Consider the following 23,735-nt stretch of genomic DNA (forward strand, 5'->3'; position numbering starts at 1 on the left):
TCACAGACTTGAGTTTTCCCAACCAAAAACCTAGATGCTACGTCCTCTTTATGGCTTCTGCCCCAGTGACTAACTAAGGACCTCTGTTTTGACCAACAATTCAAATCCGCTTACGGCAAAAGACGGGACTCCTCGGTGAATTGTGTTCTATTTTGAAACCGAATGTACCCCCTTAGTTTCGTTTATAAACATAAACATTGAGCAACCTATAGGGACCAAATTTGTTTTTGAATAGCCCCAAACTTAATTATTGAGTTATTAACCAAAACTCAGAAAAATTATTTGATTATTCAATTGGAACTTACTGAGAAGTTCCAGGAATTGAGTTCATTATCCAGCAAAGCTGGACGATTAGTCATTTGGACTAAAAAAAAACGTTTAATGCAACGGTAATTTACAGAATAGCGGATATAAAGTTACAAAAGCGAACTGCACAACTTAGTATCCCGACAGCTTGTAAACCGCTAATAAAGAACTGGGCGGTATAAAACTTTCCTTGTCATTGATAGGAAAGCAGCCGTTACAAAGGGGGCAAAATTAACTTTTGTCCTGTTGCCAATTTTGGGCGTTTAATTTTTTTTCATGAATTGAACAAAGTTTGATCTCAATAAAATCCACAAGTTTGCAGCGTAAAAAACCAATAATAAACCTCAATGAACCACAGAACATATGAGGATTGCATAACAACCTTTTTCTCGGAAGTTCTAGAGATATCGAGTAATTATGGTCCCGGAAGTTGATAATGTATTCAATATCAGATGCACTCAATTCACTCTCATAACAGAATTTAATTAAAAATGCCGTGGTACCAGAAGGAACAGTTCAGCGTAATTGCGGACCTTTTAAAACAATTTAAGTTCCGAAACAAGCTCCGAAGCGTAAACTTTTTGCGCTTAGGCGTGAGAAAATGTGCAAAATTTTTTAAGATTTATTTCATCATTGTAACAGAAAAGATGGCTAAACCGCATATGTTTTTCATTGTTTATCAAATTGCTGGCCTTCTAATTGCCGGATTTTTGTTGAAAAACTGCAAAACTGCCCCAGTTGATAGAATGCCTACAAAAATTAAGTGAAAACGTTAATTTCGAGGGCAAAAAAATTGAAAAGAAAACCAAAATTGTCAAAAAAAAGTCCGAACAAAAATTAGTAAACAATGATCTAAAAGATCAGGAAACCACACTGAAATCCATCAGATTGGCTCATAGCTCTTTGCCTTGCTGCAGTAAGATTCTGGCGTACAGTCAAACATAACAATATGGGCTATTCTGAAGAAGTAAGGCAAAAGAGTCAGGTTGAAGACAAAAAAGTGTTTTGGTGTGCAATGGTCCATTTACATGCTTATTAAGCCTTTTTAACAGAACTTCGTTTTCTCTGATGAGGATAGAGTGCGCATGTCAAGTGATGAAAGTCTTCTAGGTTCTTTGAAGAAGTGGACGCAAATGGAGAAATAAACAGCAATCTGAGTCCGGATAAGGGATCATTAATGTTTTGGGGTACAATACCAAAAAGTAAAGATTTTAAAAAGTCTTTAGGTTTACGTAGCTTTTTCGTACCATGGTGGTTGTCGATCTGCCAGAGCTAACTGAACGAAAAATCCCGGTTAAACGTATAAATCCTCCCATTAAGAGCCTAACTTCGACTCAACTTACAAATTGCCTTGTTATCAGCAATTGAGGACTATAACACGGCCAGTGCTGTTATCTCGACCACGTACAACGAGATATACTACAATCTGTCTACGTCATCACAGAACATGAGACAGATAAGCGATGCCCTGTCATCCATTCACACAGCTTTAACTAGTGACGTCACCTGTTCAGGAGATGGAAGTTGCTCTACTGTTGCGAGTGAAATTGCCAAACATATCATTAATGTAAGTCTTTCACCAATTGTTTTTATGAAAATAATTTTTAGTGCTTTTCGCCATTTTTTTTATCCGAAATTGAATTATAGATTGATTTTTGGAGAGGAAGTGAGTCCCAATTTCTTCTCTCAAATAAAGAAAACTAGATATGAATTAATGACAGAAAATACTTTAAATTTTTTGTGAATCCTGTAAAAAAAATCAAACATTGTCAGCTTAAATTTGAGACTGATGTGAGCTAATTTTTGGTAGCATTTTTGCTACTTAGAGAAGAATCAATAATAAATATCGAAAAAACAATACCTCAGAAAACTTGCAATACTTGATACGGCGTTATACGGCGCCGTGCTAATAAGTTTCGTAATTTTTCAGAGCCACGAATATGTTATCCAGTGCTTTAAAATGTGCTTTAATAAATAAATGTGCTTTAAAAAAAGAGACAAGCGTTGCATTTAAAATAGTTTTTTAAGAGGTCAGATTTCAGATACGGTTAAGTACAACTTTTGGGTCGGTGCCGTAAAAAAACTTGTTAAGACCATACACGGCGCCGTATTAAGTTTCGCAAGCTTTTACGGCAACGTATAAGTATAAATAACTTTTCAAAGTTTCGTCTAAGGTTGGTAACCAAAGTGATGTTCCAACAGAAAATAATTTTATACTTTTATACTGCTTATTTTATTTTTTGGGTCTCGAATGAATCAGTGTCTGTATAATTTGTACAGGATGCAACCTACACTGCCACTTATACCGAGGTGAACATCACAGACCCAGAAATTGCCTCTGGATTCAACGGATCATCACTACTAACAGATGTAAGATATAACCAGATATCTAGCATTTACAATTTTATGAAAATGAGTTACTCGCTGGGGCTTATAGTTGTGAAATAATTTTCAGGAAAAAATACTACTGATTTTACAAATCATTTAAAAAAATTAAAGGGTTTTATTTGAAAACTTGTTCATTTCTGTTCAGACATGTCAAGTCGACAATTTTTCGCCTATTTGAACAAGTTGAATTTGTGATTTTATTTGCAGGCACTTGTAAGAGCAGGAGCAGATTTGAACACTATGGTACAGTCACAGCTGGATAGTGAGTACATTTCTCATTCATAGTTGAAACTTGTTAGGAACAATTCCACAAAACACGCTGACTGCAGGTTCAGAAATATTTCGAGATATTTTACCAAAATCTTGCCTCAAAACTCTGGGGATTGTTATCCTTCAAGGAGAATTTGCTAATTGATATAATCTTTTGAGATCTATCTATTATTTTTGAACCGTCATTTAGGAACTACCTAAGAAATTTGGATTTGGGCTTTTCCCTACCCTAAACTCCAGTAATGAAGTTTGTTTGAAAAGGGTAGCATTTGTGTATGTTTTGCAGCAATGGCTCAAGAGATGAAGGATGTCGTTGGAAACATCACAAAGATTCTAGATGACGCGCGCACCGAAATCACTGATACGGTGGGTGATTTTTCAAATCAATGCAGAGTAGTGGATAAAACAAGGGATTCAACCACCAGTAAAATTTGTCCCTTTCTCCTAACGCTAATCGCGCATGTCGAATCGGGCCAAATTTTACTGTTTGTTGAATCCCTTGTTTTATCCACTACTATATATTAGCTCTAAATTCAATAGAAAAATTAATTAAAATCAAAAACAAAAACAAAAAATCAAAAAATCAAAGCAAAATTTACATTTCACTCTTTAAGAGTGATTCACTCTTATTCGGAGTGATCCCCAGAAGAAAAGATCGCTCTTTTTCGCTCTTAAAGAGTGAATCCCTCTTTTTTGATATTGTTTTTATTTTTTTTATACTTTTTATTTCAAATTATCTATACTTTTCAATAAATTTATATTTTCTTTTTTTTTCTATATTTATTCCATTATTAATAAGAAATGATACAAAATTATAGTATTTACATGAACAATTTTCCTCTGTTTGGTTAATAACTAACGGACTTACAGCTCTAGGACTTTGCCAACTAGGATTAATTGTTTTATCCACGAAGCGGTTACACCGATCAGTTATATTTCTACTAAATCCTCTAGTCAATTCTATATCTGGATGTTGTTTCTTTACATGAGCCCGTATCCCATCATATCTCATATCAGAAGTACAATATGAACAATTAACTTTAGCTGAGATACAACTTCTACATGTATACTTACCCTCATCAAAATTATTTAGTGGTTTTATATAATTACACTTATTACAACATCTAGTTAATACTTTTGAGCCCGGGTTAAGGTTAGGGTTAGGGTTGGGGTTAGGATCTGAGTTAGAGTTATAGTCATAGAAAGAACCAGAACCAGAACTAGAGCTAGAACTGGGGTTAGAACCAGAACCAGAACTAGAACTAGAACTAGAACTAGGGTTAGAACTAGAGTTAGAATTAGGGTTAGAACTAGAACTAGGGTTAGAACTAGAATTAGAATTAGAATTAGAACTAGGGTTAGAACTAGAATTAGAACTAGAACTAGATTCATTTTTTAAAAAAACAACCCCAATGGGAAAATCATTAGCACAAATACCACTTAATATTATATTACCACACATACATTTATCAGTTTTATCTTTATGAAATGTTTCATAATGATATTTTAAAACAGCAATGTTTCCACATTTATAGTTACACTCTAAACCTTGTAAAAGCATTTTTAATAGATAAAATTATCAGTGAACGAGCTTTGCTCGTGGTTCTCCAACGAACTTTGTTCATGGTTTACCAGCTCAACGGAGTTGTTTTTTAAATTCACAGATAATATTAGCTATGCTGTAGAATCGGTGTACCAACTTTGTGGATCAGTGAAACTGCTTCGCAGATAATTTTTAGCCTTGATTTCAATTAAATCTTTTGTATTATCTTTAGATGTGATACACTCTGCTAAATATTTATTTCCTAAAGTATTGAGTGTATTAGTTTTACATCTCTTATCTAAAATCAAATCAAGGTCTAATTCTTTTTTATCTTTAACAAAATTTATAATCTCTTCTCTAAATTCTTCATTATTTATATATAGTTTGTTCAAAAACTTTCCCCCCTTTCTATTCAAAATTCCCATCTCTTCATTGACGAAGTCACAGTTACACTGATCAATATACGAACAAAGATCGTGGTTTACCAAACTGCTTCCCTGATCAGTATAACTGCTTCGTGTTTCACCTTCCAACTCTTCTCCATATCCAACATTAACTAATGAAATTACTCTACTCAACATTGTGCTTGCTCCCATTGCTACAGTTCCAGCATTTCTTGATATTGAATTAGGATAAAAACAATTAAATATAAATAAACCTGTGCCTATAATTCCTCCAATATTTGATAAAATTTTCGTACCCTTTCCCTTAATCATCTCTTTTGTTAAAACATCATTCTGATTTTTAATATTATTTAAAGTAAGAAGTTTATTAAAATAAAACTGATAATTATCATGATTAATAACATTTCTATCTGTTGCATTAATCATTAGTGGTTTCATATATGCTATAAGTTTATTTATATCTTCTCTTTCTAAATCATCTTCTAAACTAAGAGCTTTTAAATCAAGAAAACCAACTCTTGAATCATATATCATTGTTTTATTACTACTAATAATAATAAAAGTATTTTCCTTTTTATTATATTTAATTATACCATAACGAAGTTCATCTGACATTCCTTCTGTACAATTATAATAGTTACTATTTAATTCACTAATTATTTTAATGAAGTCATGTTCACATTTATATATCTCCTTAAAATTTTTAAATAGGTCAGGTCCATTATAAGTTGTTAAATAAATAGTATCACAACTCATTCTTGCTGTATTAATTATTTGAGCTGGTTTATGACACATTACAATCATTTGAATACTATGATGTCTACCTTCAGTAAAATAATAACCTATATCCTTATTTAACCTATCACCCATATCATCAAGTACTATTACACAATTTGGAAATTTATGCATATTATTTTTTGTGATCATATTTATATCACATTTATTAAACCAGTATAAAACTTATTAGACTCAGGATCTATCCAGTCTCTGCCATTTTTACAAACCATAACTATGGACCTTTGGTCTTGATCTTGAACTTGATCTTGATCTTGAACTTGATGTTGAACTTGATCTTGAACTTGATCTCGAACTTGATCTTGAACTTGATCTTGATCTTGAACTTGATGTTGAACTTGATCTTGAACTTGGTCTTGAACTTGATCTTGAACTTGATCTTGAACTTGATCTTGATCTTGAACTTGATGTTGAACTTGATCTTGAACTTGATCGTGGTCTAAGTATAACTTTAAGTATTGTCTAATAAAATATGTTTTACCCGTTCCAGTTCCACCATAAACTATAGTATGTAGTGGTGACTTTTAATATTCAAATCTAACTACACTCCTATTTATAAATTCACCAAAGCTTTCTTCTAGTTTTGTATAATTACTTGGTCTTGAATCATATATTATATAATAAATTCCAATTATAATAATAAAAATAAAAACTGCACTACCTGTTTCCATTTTTTTATAATAAATATAGATTTGATTCAGATTTAGATTTAGACGTAGACTTAGACTTAGATTTAATAAATTTATTATATAAAAATGCCCATCCTAACTTTTGAGGAATTCAATAATAATTTTAATATTGATAATAATGCTATGATTGATATCAGAGTAAAAGATATAGGTAAAGATATAAGTCTAACACCAATTGAAATTGTAATGAGAGGTCAAACTCCAGATAGTATCAGAGATCCTAACTTCAACATTATTATAAATCTACATCCAACTGAAGGTACACATTGGGTTTTAGTTATAAGAAGAGAAGGTGGTCCAACATATTACTTTGATAGTTTTGGTGTAGAAACTCCACCTTTATTTTTAGAAGAATATGTTGATCTAGGCTCTAATGCGAAAATACAACAATATGATGAATCTTATTGTGGGGCTTATTGTTTGAACATGATCTATCTTATTGATAGAGGATTTAGAATTAAAAGTGCTTTGAATATTCTAGTTAATCAATGTAAATATCCAGGAATATATAATGAGTGTTTTTGCTTGAATTGTAGTAGAGGTGATGTTATCGATAATGTTAATGTTAATGATAATGATAATTATCTACGAAGTAGCTTTGCTAATAATGTTAATGATAATGATAATGTTAATGTTAGTGATAATGATAATGATCTACGAAGTAGCTTTGCTAATAATGATAGTGATATTGTCATTGATAAAGATCTACGAAGTAGCTTAGCTAATAATGATAATGATAATGTTAATGATAATGATAATGATAATGATAATGATAATGATAATGATAATGATAATGTTAATGATAATGATCTACGAAGTAGCTTTGCTAATAATGATAATGATAATGATAATGATAGAGATAATTTTATATATCAGGGAACCTGCTTCGCAGATCTATTTGATGAAAAATATCAAAGGAGTTAATCTAATAGGAATAGCAATAGTATTAGCATTAGTAATAGCCCTACTAATAATATCCGCGAAGCGGTTTCACTGATATCTGTAAACATAAATGATGATCTATATTCATGGCTAAATGATGATGATATAATTACTGAAGCCGCATTCCCAGACAACTTTAGATGTATAATATCTGGTCCTAGTGAATGTGGTAAGACATTCTTTTAAAAAAAATAATTCTAGCTAGTATATGTTTTGATAAGTTATACATCATTGGACCTAATGGTGATCAGTACCATGGTATAGAAAGAATAAACCCAAAAGCAGATGTTGAATTTATTGAAGATATAAAAGATTTACCATCTCCTGATAAACTACCCAAAAATTTAAAGAAACTAATGATATTTAATGATGTTAGAGCCAAAGAACCAGTTATTAATGAATACTTTTGTAGAGGTAGACATAATAACTGTAATATGATATATCTTAATCAAAACCTGTTAGGCAGAGTGTTAGAGAGAACTGTAACCTATTTATTTTATTTGAACAGAGAGGTAAAGTCCTCATATCTATATATCAAGATTTCTTTAATAATGTTGAACTTAGTTATAATGATTTTGCTAATATATGCAATAAGGTATGGAAAGAGCCTTATAATTATATTGTCATTGATATAACTAAAAATAAAAATTTTAATGGTAAACTAAGAATTAATTGGGATCGGAGAGTTTTGTAGTTTAGTTTAAGTTTAAGTATCAGGGAACCTGCTTCGCAGATAAGTCTAAGTCTAAGTACAAGTATAAGTCTAAATCAAATGTGAAGTAGAACTTAATACATCGCCATTAAAATCTATAGGTCTTCCATACTCATCTTTAGTATGAAATTCTTTATATTCAATTCTATCTTTAGTTACATTTTGATATAAGATATTAGTTGGTATAATATTTATCAAGTAACCTGGTGGTTCAGTTATATTAAAAGTATATAGTATGTCTGTATCTTTACCATTATCCTTAGCTCCAGATATCACATTACAATGAATGTTAATAGTACTAAAACCCATAATATCAATAATTTTCTAAGATTTTTATCTACCTTTTTTATAAATTATTTTTCTAAATCCTAGTAATGAGGCTAGTGAGTTTTCTATATCAAAACTGAGTGCTCCTTGTTTTATTTCCATTAAACATTTCATCGTATTCTTATCGGGTTCTATTATAACATTACCATCAGTTTCTTCTTTTATTAATTCTGCTATATCAGTTAACTCATATGCTCCAGGTGTAATAGTTGAATATAGCAATGGGGTTCTTAATTATACTTATAATAATGATATACACAAAAGTAAGATTATATAATATAAACCTAATAATCTGGCAACAATGAATACGGTTAATACTAACATCAATCTCATGCTCAATAGAGAAGAGAATCACTTAAATTTGCGTGATTCATATCTAGAGATAGAGTTTGTTGTATCAGATGATGCTGGGGGCGTATTTGCTAATGATGCTAATATTAGATTAGTTAATTATGGTATGATGGCATTGTTTAGTTCAATTAAGCTTGAAACTATTGGCGGTAGGACTATTGAATATATAGATCATTGTCATCCTAATCTATTGATGTATAAGTTATTAACTAGCATCCATGATGAATATGAGAGTGGTTTTGTTAGAAATCAAGGAAATAAAGATAGTCAACTTAAAGGTGACCATATTGCTGCACAACGAGGACATATGTATATGATGGTTAAGATGAGTGATCTATTTGGTTTCGTAAATGATTTAGAAAAGATTATATATGGTTTAGGATTTAAACTATTATTAAAAAGGAATAATAATGATAGAGCTCTATATAGAGTTAATGCTAATCCTGGTTCAGTTGCTAATGATGGTAATATAGAAATTAGAGATATATCATGGTGTGTACCTAGTATTGATCCTAGTAATGATAATAGAATTATTGTGCAAAAGGGTTTAAGTAAAAAGAATAATGTAGACTTTAGTTATTATGAAAGAAAGACATTTTATAAGAATTTACCCAATGCTACTAACTTCTTGTTTGATCTAGGTATGGAAAGTGGTATGGAAAGACCACAATATATTATAGTTGGTTTTGAAAATAATAATGTTAATGAGCAAACTCATGATGCAAGTACATTTGATGTAATGAATGTTACTGAATGTTATTGTAATATTGGTAGTGATTTTTAGCCCGAGGATAGCATGAATATTAATTATCGAACCAATAATTAGAATGATGCTTTTAAAGAGATTGTTAGCTTTAATAAAGATTATAATGGGCTACCACATAATATAAAACCAGATAAAAATCATAGAATATTCAAAAGTAATTATAGAATATATGTATTCGATACTAGATATCAAAGGGATCATATAGGTTCACAACCAATACAACTCAATTTTAAATTTAGTTCTGCAGTTGCAGATGTTATATGTTATGCATTAGTATTAACTAGAAAGGTTAGTAGTGTTAATAGTGATGGTAATAAGATGGTTGATATAATATCATAGATATAATTTAAGTCATAGATATAATTTAAGTCATAGATATAATTTAAGTCATAGATATAACTCTAGCGATAATTATAATTTTAGATATAACTCTAGCAATAATTATAATTTTAGATATAACTCTAGCGATAATTTATAATTATAGTATAATATAGTTATTGTTATAATTATATACATAACCATATACTTATACTTATACTTATAGCTAGTTAGCTCTAATTGTTACTCTTGTTAATACCTAACTATTTCTTATTAGTATTAACAAAACCTTTAGCATAAATAATGTCTAATTTCTTTTTATTCTCTAGAGCCAAGCCTCTAGCTTCAAGCTTAATCTTAGTCTTGGGCCTAACCTTAGGCTTGGGTTTAATAACAACAAAAGGATTATACTTTTTAACTTCCATTATTTTTTATATATAGAAATGAGTATTTTAAATAAGTTCAAAACTAATTCATATTGTGTTGGAGGTAGACATTATAGTGGTACTGTTAATATAAGAGGAGCTATTACTTCAAAAGGTACTAAAATGTTAAAAGGTAATTGTGTTTTATGTAGAAGGAGTAAATCAATGACAGTATCTGATGCAACAATAGAAGCAGAAGGACTTAAAGATTTAATTAAAAGTGTTGGTAAAGCTACGGTTAATTTTGGAAAGAAAATTGCTAATAATCCAGTAAGAGCATTAGAAATAGCAAGTAAAATAGGAAGTGCAGCTGCATCTAGAAACCCTAAAGCAGCTCTGGCGGCTACACCTGATTTAATTCAATTTGCAACTACTGGTGAAGGTATAAAAGTAGTGCAAAAACGAAGAGGGTTATACTTAGGTACAAAGAAAAGATAATTATTTGATTATAATTTTGATTATGATTATGATTATGATTATATCCATGATTATATTATGTTTATGATTATGATTATAGCTATGATTATGATTATATATTTATCGATAAATATTAATACTAATATTATTATTACTAAAAACATTGTTATTACTAAGCACTAATATCTTTAATCTAAAAAAATACTCAGCTTGTTTTTCTTGTTCTTCTTATAATCCTCATATAACTTAACAAATTCGTTATACTCTTCATTATCTATTTTATTATCATTCATTGATTTACTATAGGTAATTAAACTTATCACTAAACTCTTTACTTAAAATATACATTTGTGAATACTTTATAATTTTATTTCTAATTTTAGTATTAATTGTTTTTGATAATGAACCACAAACAGTTGCTGTAGCAAAAGCTGTTGGTATAGAATAAGCTAATCCTATACATGTTAATGAAACTGATGTTGTTGTTGCAGTTGTTGCTATTGATGATAATACTATTTCTGTTATCTCAGCTTTGTTATTATAATTCTTATATCTACTTAACTTCTTATTATAGTTATTAGTTTCAGTTTCATAATAATTTCTAATATCTTTTATAATGTTAATATTGTTGTTAAATTTATTATTAGCTTGAATCTTTTCGTTTATGTATTTTTCATTAACGGTTGACAAGTTGGGATATAGTAATCTCTCACTCGGTGCTGTTGGATTGGTCATTGCTTTGCTTATTTTCATTAGTTATTTTCATTAATTCTTTCTATTTCTTTCATTATAGTTTCTTGATTAAAACTATAATGCATCTCAAGTCTGTCTTTCTCTTTATTATCAAGTAACTTACTTTGTAAAAGTATAGCAATTATATATTGTACTATAACACCTCTAAGAGATTTATTGTATTCTTTCATTTCTCTCAGACCGTTAGTAAACATTTCATCTAAGTGTATGTTAGTTATATTCTGATTAAATTTATTATTATCAAATTCTTGCTTTAATTGATTATATTTAGAGATAGTATCTGCCAAAAATTTATTACAAAACTTAACAGTATTTCTGACTTCATTTGTTGATTCAATAAACTCATTAATTAGTTCTTCATTAACTTGTGTTTCCTTTAGTTGTAATGTTTTAGTTGTAACTTTATCAAAGTCACCCTTTCTTAGTTCAGTTATGTTTCTACTTAAAATGTCCATTTTATTAGAAGAGGATAATAAGTTATTGTCACAATACTCTTTATTAACAACATTTTTTCATCTCTAGGAGGATGAACATTTGTAATTTTATTGGTATCCTTCATATCAATATTATCATTATCTTCTAGGAACAACCCACGAGCCTTACTTAGTGTTAAGTTGTTTCCATTCCCTATATGACGTTTCGCTTGGTAAAATCTATTTCTTGTCATTATTTATATTAAGAAATATATTTAATGATTCCAAAACCTTATTATTAGATTCAAAATCAAACTCGGATTTCAATAGTTCCTGTTCGTAATATTTACCTTCTATTATCTCACCATTGATATCTCCTATTTTATAAGTTGGTGGTTGTGTTTTTAGAACTTCAATAACTTTAAACAATTCTCTATTCCAATTAGAAGTGTAACCTTTAGAGAAGATATTACGTTTAGCTACATTTCTAACATAATCACCAACTTTAAGTTTAGGTTTGATATTCTTAAAACTAAAAGTGTATTTAACTTTATCAGGATTATTAGAAGCATCAAGTCGTGTCATATTAATTGTTGAATGAATGTTATTGTTATATGTTACAACAGCATCATTTAATATATTTACCCAATTACCATCGCCATTGATGAACATTGGTTTATTTATTATATGTAATAATGTTCTATTAAATCTCTCTATAAACACAGCCTTTAAATCACTATAAGTAGAATATAGCTCTATCCCTGAAGCGGCTTTGCCGGTTCCATATTCTATAAGTAAAGTTTTAAAGGTTTTTTTGTAAAACTCACTACCTCTATCTACCCATAACTTTTCTGGTTTTCTATGTTCAGAGCCACCTTGTGGATGTTCATTTAATACTATTTTAAAACCATTAGTTATAGATAAACCAGATTTATTCTTTAAAGGAATAGCCCATGTATATTTCGTGAATATATCTATAACTGTTAATATAAACTTATAATTATTATTGTATTTACTTAGAGAAGACTTATCAATTAAATCAGCTGACCATGTTTCATCTTTATATAGTGGTATTATTCTTTGTCTTTTAAACTTTGTTATTTGAGGACTGAATACTTCTTTAGCTAGATGTTGTTGTTGTTTTTCTAACGTTTTATTTATGGACATAGTCATCTGCGAAGCAGGTTCCCTGATGGACGTAGTCATGGGTTCACCTATTTACCATAATTCGTCATATAACCCATCATGACCAGCTTTTGTTTCTAGTATTAATAATTCTAGTCTTTCTACTAAATTATTTGGGTTGCCATTTAATCCCCTGCCAAATATATCATCTCTTACCTCCATTATACATTTTATTGTTCTATATCTAGCGCTTTTCTTATCCCCTTTTCCTAAATCATATCTAATATCCTTTAAAAACCTTTTAATTTTGTTTTCATCTTCCTCAACCTTATCATCATATGTTACTTTTGATTTAGTGAGAAAATCAGTAAATCCTTTTGAAAACTTATATACATTATCCCTAACTAAAAATGCACCCTGCTCTAGAGTTATATCAACACCATTCATTTTATATCTCCTACTAGGTAAATCTACGAGTTCTAATTTTAATTTAGGATTAATTTGAGCCCCCATGTCATGAAGAAGTTTGGCTGTTTTTGTATCAACATAAACTGGTGCTATATCTTGAGTTTGCTTTATGGACCCCTTTAACGTTTCACCAATCTGCGAAGCAGTTTCACCCATCTGGGAAGCAGTTTCATCAAACTGGGAACCAGCTTGCTCGATCATCTTAGTTTGTTTATCTAACGCTTGATTTTGCCAATCTTTTGCTCTTAATGTTTGTTCACTTAATGCTAGATTCTGTTCATTGTTCGCGTTTATCTGCGAAGCAGTTTCACTGATAGTTTTGGTTAGAGGATCAAATAACTCTTCTATTTCACCATAATATTCTTGTTGTTTTAAATTATCTTCTAATCTATTTCTTCTGTTTTGTTTTTCTAGATTGTTTAATTCTATAAGTTTATCTAGTTTACTCATTTTATATGTATTGAAAAATTATAATAACAGTAAAAAATGGATAATGAAAACAGCTTCTCTCTTAATCTAAAAAGATGTTTAGCTTGTAAAAGACGTTGTAATACTATAGATGAGTTTATTGATCATATTAAGGAACCAAATCATGATGATTTAATAATTTCATTTTATTCTAAATATGAAGATGGGGCTGGGAAGATAACAAAAATTCTAGAATATAATAAAAATATAATAGCTGGAGCTACACTACATAAGAATACAATCATGGGAGACACTATGGAAAAATATATGGCTCAGATAATGATTCATAATGTACTAACTACCAACCATATGGATGTAATGAATGAATTAGGTCTATAATTATTTGTTATAAAAATTAGCAAAGCTCGTTATATAAGACGTGTTCTAGAGCTTACCTTTGTTAGGGTACTTCCTGAACTGTCTTATGGTTGTCTCAAGAATACTAGTTAATCTTAAGGCTTACCTGACTAACTAGAGTTCTATTCCTCTAGTCTGTTACTCTTCTATCTGAGCTTCAGTAGACGGTGCACGGGCCCCAATGCTACGGTCTAACGTTTATCTCAATACAAAACAAGAGCGGAGTAGAGAGAGAGAAATATACTCTATTATTAAATCAGGATGGTGACTGGTACTGACTAAATTACTTTCTCTTCTGCTGAGAGAGGGTAGATGGGTAAACACATAAAGGGAAAGGAGGATAAAATAATATATCATTTTTATCCAATCAGGAAAGAGTATTTCAGTCTTTTTCTGAATAAAGTCTTTCAAATATTAAATATTCCTTTTTGGAAGTCATGCCTGACTCCATCTTTCCGGGGTTTAGAGTTGTTTTGAAAGTCTTCCAATCGAATATAGTAGAATATAGTTTATTAATTTCTCTGTAGTCTCTCTGAAGGATTTTCTTTCTTTTTTGGTTGTGTTGCTTGAAGATCGGCTCGTCTGTGAGTCGATTCCGAAACATCGGTTACCCAAAGAGCAAGGAGTGAACATCATCAACCACAAAAGTATCTATTCCACCACCACACTATCCAGTGGGCGGAGATCCTTCTGGGTAGGCCCGTCGTTGATGTTGTAGGCGTCCTGATGTCCGGCGTCGACTTACCTGACTTACCTGGTTTGCTTGGTTTGTTTCTGTTAGCTGTTAGATGTTAAGAATCGTTTTTAGATTCACTACATGTTCTAGATATACGTAGTATCCCTTCCGGTTGGAAAGAAAACTTAAAGATGTATGTTATATGTTGTTGTGTTAATTGTTATTTAACAAGCTATGGTTTTGGTGGTGACATAAAGGAGATTATGTCAACGAAATGGCGAATAACGTTTTTGTTTTCAGTGACATGTGATTTGTCGGCCATGCTGATTGTTAATTTTGTTATAGAAGTTGAACATGTATTAATTAATGCCCCTGTTTGAAGTCATGAGTTATTTTAATGGTATTAGTTCTTACAATTGTTTTGTCATACTTCTACGATTGCCCATTTGTGAGTTGTTACTGAGGAAACATTTTCCGTGTCTGTAAGATTGTGAAAATGCTGCTTATCACTTTTCTATATTTTTTCATTTAGCTGCTAGTCTCTTATGAATTTTTTAAAGGGTTACAGATCTCGCTTATAGTAGTTTGCAATGGGTATGCACACGAATGACAATTTCCTAATCCCAATTAACAGTTATTTCTTCAACTTCATGAATTAATTTAACGTCTCTGTCTGCGCGCTTACGATCTAAGGATCAACGTTTCCCGAGATCTGAGAACTGTTTTCTATGTGAATTGTTACAATGATATTGGATTGTTAGTTGTTACTATAGCTAACGTCGTACAGTAGCTGCTTGAGTTACATATATTTCATGTATTTTGTTTTGTCACTTTTACAAACTTGCATGTGAAAATTTCGATTTGAGTGAAAATTCTGTTTTCTTTTGTTTTTAACCTGACTGTTTCGTATATGTTACTCTATTTTAAATTTAGAGTTTGTTATAAATAATAAATTTGTAATGTACCTTTTGTATGGTTAGATTGTAAATTGTATTAAGGTATTCAATATGTTATAATCTGTTTTATGAAAAAATGTCATGTCCTATAGTATTGTGTTACTTACAGTGTTGTTAACATGGCTTATGAGTCATTTATTCAAATGTTATGCATATTATTCATGTGTTTTGTTTGTTCTGTTTTTTTTTATTTTATTTGCCTATTTGCTTTATTTACAAAATTGCCTGTTTGCATTGCATATAACTAACTATGGTGAAATCTTTGCATATTTACATGTACAGTTTTAAAAAGTAGGTTAGGTTTTGTATAAGTAAAAACATATTTTTGGTTTTATACTGTTTATTTCAAACTGATTAATATCTAGTGATAGAAATAAATTTGGTTAATGGTATTATAATTGAAAGATTATGATTCAAATTCAGTGATCTACAATATGGATTGAATAGTTGGGGAAATAGATTTGGGATAATAAAGATTAACAAACATATGCAAGGATTTACAAACAATCAATATTAAAGTCTGTTATAGATGGAGATTGAAGTCTATTACCTACTGAGTCCGGGAATTGTTACTTGTTACTTTCCTTTTGTTGTTACAGTTTCTCTGTTTGTTTTGGATAGTTACCCCTTTCACAATAATGGTTGTATTCCTTCAGGAAATATTCGTCTTTGGAAAGATAGTATCCAAGTAAGTTAATTACGTCTTGTAAAGGAGTTTCCGTTATCGATGCTTGTAGTGCGTTACAAATCTCTTTTTCTGTCTGTGGTATCTTTCTTTCGTTATTGAAGGTTAAACGATTCGTGATCGCCTTATTGGTCACGCTCCCTGTCAGGTGGTAAACGTGATATTCTTCGCACGGTTCGAGTGCTTCTAAGGGAACCATGAGCGGTCGCTCTGGTTCGTCTTTGGATTGAAATACGTAATAATTTTTAATGGGATCGAAGTTTCTCAACGTCCCTATTGTATAGCTCCATTTTATTCTGTAGCTGTAGTTTAAAAAGTACGGGGAAGTCAATTGATCATTGATGTGTATGAAACTTTTAGAAGCTGTATATTGTTTGTCTCGTAAGAATGTATAATATATTAAGTTATGTATCAACTTTGTCTCATGTACTCTGTAATTGTTACTTTGTACATCTTTTGGAGTAGGGTGGAGTAGGTTGAAGCTTAATTGAAAAATCTGATGTTGCTGTGTGAATGCGCTATACGCCGAAAGGTCCTGAGAGGCTTTTGCCACTAGGAAATCAAAATTACAAGTTCTTGGTAAACGGAACTCATAATCGTAATCATAGAGGAAGCGTTCCGTAAGACTGTAAAATTGCTTAAGTTTGGGGTACAGAGATTGATGTATTTTATCTCTGCCCATATTTTTCGTGCTCCTTTTTACAGTGTTTGTATTTTCCGACGGAAGTGGTGGAAAAAATTCTGATACACGGTCTTTCAGTGTATGTAATGGTGCGATGAAGAAATTGTATGATCGTGAATCAAAAGGCATTTCCGAGCAATTTCTGTACGATAAAAGTGGATTATAATTTATTCCGTGTGGATTACTTAGTGTTTTCGGGTCTTTATCTTGAAACCAGACCGTCTCCATTACCGTTTCGGTCGGAGTTTGTTCATTTGTCGACTGGTGGAAGAAAGACTTTCTGTTATTTGAGCGGGGTGTCACCGCATATGGAAATCGTAGATTGTTAGTATTTGGAACTGTTTGTCTTGTAAATAAACGTTGTCTAACGTTGCTTTGTGGTGGGTAATTGTCTGATGGTGGGGGTGGTCGTACTGGCGGGGGGTAATTTGGTAGAGGTGGTGACATATATGTGTTGCTAGTATTTTGGTTATAGTTTTGTCTTGGTCTTGTGTTCTGGTAACTATGTACAGCTATGTTTGTTCTTTGTTCTGATATGTTACTAGTACTATTATTACTGGTATCAAAGGATTGAAGATTTCGTCTATTACCAAATTTGTTGTTTATTTTCCGTGCTATCTCCTGTGGTGTCTGTACGTGTTCCTGGTTGTTTTCCAGTTCGACTCTAAATGTGGTGACTTTCTCGTTATCTGTTATCATGTTATTTTCACTCTGTGTTCCACATTCAGACGCACAGTCCCGAATTGTTCCGGGGCTGGATCTGCCTGATTCACAGCTTAGTTCTCCGTCCTCTACTTCGTATGAAAATGGCGAGTCTGATTTATATGGTGATTCGTAGTCCATGTTCGATGCCATTGTTGAATGCTAAAACTCAAACATGGTTAGTCTAATCTAGATTATGTTTATTGTTTATTAATATTTATGTTACAAAAAGTTTGTTACAAACAGTTTGTTTAATATTTTGTTTCCGTATTGATATATATTTTGTAGTTAGGCTGTTATCTGGTTTAATCCTTAGATTTTGTTCGTTATTTATAGAAGGTGGAAAAATTTGGCTAAGTAATGGCATAAGTGTTGTTAGTTGTTACTGAAAAGTATTGTTTGGTTTAAATTTCGTATGTGTCCGCTGAATGAGTATCGTAGTATGTAACCTCATTCGTATGCGGCTGATCGTTTTTGAGGATGTCTAAGCTATAGCTACGGTTTTGTATTTTGTTGTTTGTTAATTTTAATTGATTGAAATCTATAGGTGGTGGATTCTGTATCTCTAGAAGTCTTGAAGTTGGTATGAGTTTATGTTGATTATTTTGATTATTTGATGGTTGGGGGATTTCATATGGTGTTTGTTGAGTTGTTTGTGTTTCATATGAATACGGTTTAATCGCGTGCGATTGTTCTATAGTAGGTGCGCTTGGGATTGGTACAGGTATTGGTATTGGTGGTAGACTACTCAAACTTTGGTATGCTGGAGGTGGTGTTATTAGTTGTGGTGGTATTGGCGGTAGTGGTTGGGTTTTACTTTCGTCTATTGTCGTTAATATTTCTGTTTTATGTTTTCTTTCTGGTAGTTGTGGTGCTTGTTTCTTTGTTGGTGACTCCAATGTACGTAGTTGTAAACCATGTTCTGTCCTGCGGATAGTAGTGTTATAGTGTTTATAGTTCGTATCCACATAATTTTCTGTCGTTTTATCTCTACGAGTTAATGTTGGTATTTCTGTTGAATGTCTTCTGAAATGTTGAATATGTATTCGTGAATTATTATGTCCTTTACTGTAATGTGAATTGTTATCATCATTATTATTGTCGTTATTATTGTCGGAATCATCTTCCTGTATTTGTGCAACTAGTTGGGTTAGTGTTTGTGAGAATATTCCAAAAATTCCTGTTAATAATATTTTTGTTATACTTGCTTGTTTCCCAATCGCTTTATGTATTGCAAAAGCGTTGTAGAATTTTATAATTAGGTTTGTTACAAATAATATCATGCTCATCATCGCATAGATGATAGCCATCTTTTCAAGTATGTACCATGGCCAACCAAAGATAGATAGTATCTGATCTTTCAGCCATGCTGCGTCGAAAATTTCCTTCCAGTTTATACTTGGTTGATCAATCTGAAAGTTATATCCATTTATGTTCAAGTCTTTTAACCATTTAAGTGAATGTTCATAATTTTTGTATGTTTGTAATAATCCTAATTGTTCTAATTCGAGTAGCTTTTGTGCGTTAGCAGATTGTGCTTCTTGAAGCGGTTTTTCGCGATCTCTCATATATTCGTGTAGTAAATCTCTTTTTCGTTCTTGTATTAATTGTTCTTTGCTAAATATTCCACTTTCAATGAGGCTTGCTTTGCTGAACATATTATCAAGTACTATTTCTTCCGGTGATATTGTTTCTAATATTGTTTCTACTTTTATTGGATATGGTGTCAATCTGTATCTTACTGTTCCTTCTGTGTCTATTGAGATCAGTTGATCGAAATTACTATGTGAACATGGGACTGTTTTCGCCCAAAGGTATGTTTGTCGTGTTAGTTGATGTACGTATTGTACTCTATTTTTGTATAGTATTGGTATTTTGTCGTAACATTCACGTGTTTGTGGTACGTATAGTGGTGATGATTTCTTTGCACATTTGTACATTTTCATCACGTTGACTCCTTCTTGTTTCACAAATATGGATCTATCTCCTGTAAGGATGTATCCTAATAGTGGTGTATTCTTTTGTACTTGTGTTAGTGTCAATTGTCGAATATTGCGAGTTTGTTCGCATATCTGTGAATAGAATTCTATTGCCTGTAGACTAATGCGTGAATATATATTACTCATATAGAGGTCCATTTTCATTTGTAGATGTGTGTTCTCGTTTACAAAACCATAATAATAATTTTGATGTTCTTCGTCTTCATATCTTGTGTATGCATTTGACATAATTTGCTGTGGTTTTATTTTTATAAATTTTTCTTCTTCAAATTTGTCTTCTTTTCTTGTTACTTTAAGTCCTGTATGCATATCAAAACCATATTCGTATATTATATAGATATCATCGTATTCTGTTTTATGTAACGGTTGTGGTGATCCACATTCTCGTTCAACTAATGGGTAGATTTCAAATCTTGTTGCGATTGAGGATGTATCATTAAATTTTACTTTTTGTTCTACATCTGGTTTTTGTACTGATGACCATTCCGCGTTTGTTTCTATCCAATATCGTTACTGATACTTAACCATATATGCATCAAACCGAATAAGTTCGAATAGTTGGCAATGTGTTTGGGGTTCCCAAATGATTGTTGCTTTTGTAAAGGGTGTTGGTAAACATTCTCCCTTGTGGAGATCACACTTCTTTTATCTCTAGAGTCCAATCTAAAATGTCAATTCTATTTTGTTTTTTGACGCCTGATAGGCAGTTTGATTGTGCATTTTTGATTTCATTTGGCACCCACATTGGGTTTGTATAATCATATACTAATCTTCCATATGGTGGTACCATAGGAGTGTCTACTTTGAATTGTATATTTCCTTGTACGTTTTCTAGTCTTTTTTGTAATGGTGGGTTTGATAAGTAATTGAATGATATGTTATGCCTTGTTGGCCTGTATTTTGTATTTTTAAGGAAGTTAATTCTGGCGAGTTCGTTACGAACTTCGTCTGGGTCCAGGATTTTCGTTCTTCGTGCATCTGATACGTAATAGCTCGGTCTGTTTGCTCTAATGTAATGAGTGTGTTGTGAACACCATTCTACTTTTTCTTTGATCGTTCCTGTAACAGCATATGCTTTAATCTCTACAGCTTGTGCTTTTGATAATAATTGAACTTCTGTTTTTGTCATTTCTAAGTCTAATGGTTTAAATTTACATGTGCTGATTTTGTTCAGTTCGTAGTATTTTACGTTTGTTATTTCTTCTGCGTCGCAGTCGTAGTGTTCGATAAAAATGTCTTGAGGTCCTATTGCTGATCCATTAATGTTTTGTCCTTTCAATTCAACGTAATCTTCTTTTGTCTGTCGTTTGTTTCTTTTTTTATTTAGTTGGAATTTTTCCAAAATACTGTCTGTTAATTGTTCTCTGTAAAAATTCCAATTTCGTGTCCATTTATCTATGGCTATTTCCCACATTTGTTCGTAATCTGTACTATTCTTGAATTCTTTTAAGTCTGGTGATGTATACTTTGATGGTAATTTGTATATTTCCGTTTCAAATTTTGTTTTGTTATTAAATACATGATCCAATAACTTGTCAAAGTTATCTTGGTCGGTTACATTTATGTTATTTGTTTTTGTTTTGTTTTTCTATTGGAAACTCTCTATATGTTTTTCCATACGTTCTTGTATGTGTTCTTTAATTTGTTCTCTGATATTTTGTTTTATTTTATATTTTGATCTTATTTCTGTGTCTATTTTCATATAGATAAATAATGTTATTAGGAATAATATTAGTATTATGGATTTTAATTGAAGCGGCATGTGTATGATAGTCCTGTGTGGGGATTATAGAATGTTGCAAATCCTAAAGTTTGTTTTGTGTATCGATCGAATTTGTAGACGAAATCAATGCAAACAAATGGTGCTGGTATCGTTGTTGTTACAATAGATGGTGTGGTAGCGTGAAATGGATGGTTGAATATCGTATCGTATTTAATCGTTGTATTAAATTTTAGTTCTAGAGATGGTGTTGCTAGAACTTCAAGTGCTGAATTTCGTTGGCGATGTGTTAGGTTTAAGGTATTTGTAAGTCTACTTCTTGACCAATTTGTGAGAGTATCTCCAAGATTAGTTGGTCCGTATAATGGTGGAGGTGGATTCCAGGTTTTATAATCTAGTGTAAAAAGATATGTATGTTCATTAATTCTACTTAAAGTTGGTGGATTTGGATTGAGTACGGGTGTTGCTCTAGTTCTTCCAGGGTGTGTAGATGATAATCTTATTTCTGGTATAAATGAAGTAGGTGATAATGCTGTGTTTTGTGGTGGTTGTAAGGAATTTGCTATTTCTATTCGTGGTACACTAATAGATGTATTTGTTAATGAGGATGTTCTTGGTGTTCTTCGTGGTGTTGAACTTGTACTTGCGGATTGTTGCGGTGATGTTGCTGACCAAAGTGAGCTATTTGGTGATTGTGTTGGTTGTACACGAAAGTGTTCTTGTACAAAATTGAAATCTTGTCTTTGCTGTGGTGTTGGCGGTAAAAATGGATTAGCTCGAAGTTCTGATGCTGTTGGTGTTGGAATAGTATGAACGCTTGACTGGTCGCTTGGTGACGCGATACTAAAGTTTGTTAGTGTTGGTGTACCTATACGACTTGGTGGTTCTGATTGTTCTGCTCCTATAGGTCTTATTATGTTTGATTCTATATCAGTTGATCCGTATGATACTAATGTAGAGTCTTGTGTAGGAAATGATAGTGATGCTCTACGTCTGCCTCTTAGTAGATGTCGTGTATCTGTTCTTGCTCGTCTTACTGTATATGGGTTTTTGTTTTCGGGGTTTGTTTCTTCTATTTCTGGTGATGTGGGTATATTTGTTAAGTCTGTTACTTCGTTGTGATGTGGTCTTTCTGGTTGATTGTTACTATTGTTATTATTATTTGATGAAGCAATTTTTGCTGTTTTTAGATAATTTCAGGCTCCAGAACCTGGTCCGGGTGGTTGTATGTACGGTGGGGCTAGTATAACTACTGGTATTAATTCTTGTTCTGGTTGGTGTGTTTGAGCTCCTAGGTTTGTAATCCAAATTTCGTTAGTTGTTAGTCTAATATTTAGTTGATATATGACAATGTTACCATGTAATGGTGATGTGTTGGGGAATCCAATTTGGAGGTAGAACTTTTGTGTATGTAATGTATGATATATCGATTCTTCAATGTCTGGGTTGGGATCAATTTTTATGGGTTTACAAAATATTCTATTAGTCCTAAGCACATACGTACGAAGAAGTATATTATAATTGCAATTTTTATAAATTTAAATATTTCTAATTCGACAATATCTATGTTTGTTTTACATATGTGGTAAATATCGGGGTGGGTTTCATGCATCGGGTTATTGTACTGGTGGGCTTGCATATACAACTCGGCGGTTGCGTATAACTTCGCTTATTGTTACAATAGCTAAATATGTCGATATTATTACAATGCAAGGTACTAGGAGTATTGTTAGGAAGAATATTACTTTAGATAGTATAAAGTAGATTGTAACTAAGGATTCGTTGAAATCTATTTTTGAAACTGGTAAATAAAATGTGTAACTTTGTTATTAATTATGTAAATGTGAGGTGTAATGCTGCACTGAAAAGTGACAGTTATTTGCTCAATTGTAACTGACACTTAACTGTGCCGCACTACAGATATTATTATACAGTATTTATCTGTAGATTACTATTACGATTACTGGTATCATATCCTAAAGTATGTGTTACAATATATTTGTTAAAGTTTTACTCTTTGGTTTTATCGTCAAGAGGTGTTGTATCGTCTATAAGTGTTATAGCGTCTTTTTTACAT

At 31.6% G+C, this 23,735-nt stretch overlaps 1 protein-coding gene across 3 annotated transcripts in view; it reads left to right on the forward strand.

Moving 5' to 3' along the window:
* Window positions 1–23,735, forward strand: part of LOC142339040 (prominin-1-like) — a 187,192-nt gene that overhangs the window by 52,335 nt on the left and 111,122 nt on the right. For all 3 annotated transcript variants that reach the window (XM_075388692.1, XM_075388693.1, XM_075388694.1), the window contains exons 9-12: window positions 1,668–1,873; window positions 2,587–2,676; window positions 2,902–2,956; window positions 3,251–3,330. In XM_075388692.1, coding sequence (XP_075244807.1) covers window positions 1,668–1,873; window positions 2,587–2,676; window positions 2,902–2,956; window positions 3,251–3,330 — 431 coding nt within the window. The remainder of the gene's footprint in view (window positions 1–1,667; window positions 1,874–2,586; window positions 2,677–2,901; window positions 2,957–3,250; window positions 3,331–23,735) is intronic.

This window comes from Convolutriloba macropyga, chromosome 5 (genome assembly GCF_964194025.1).
Source record: "Convolutriloba macropyga chromosome 5, txConMacr16.3, whole genome shotgun sequence".
Lineage (NCBI taxonomy): Eukaryota > Metazoa > Xenacoelomorpha > Acoela > Convolutidae > Convolutriloba > Convolutriloba macropyga.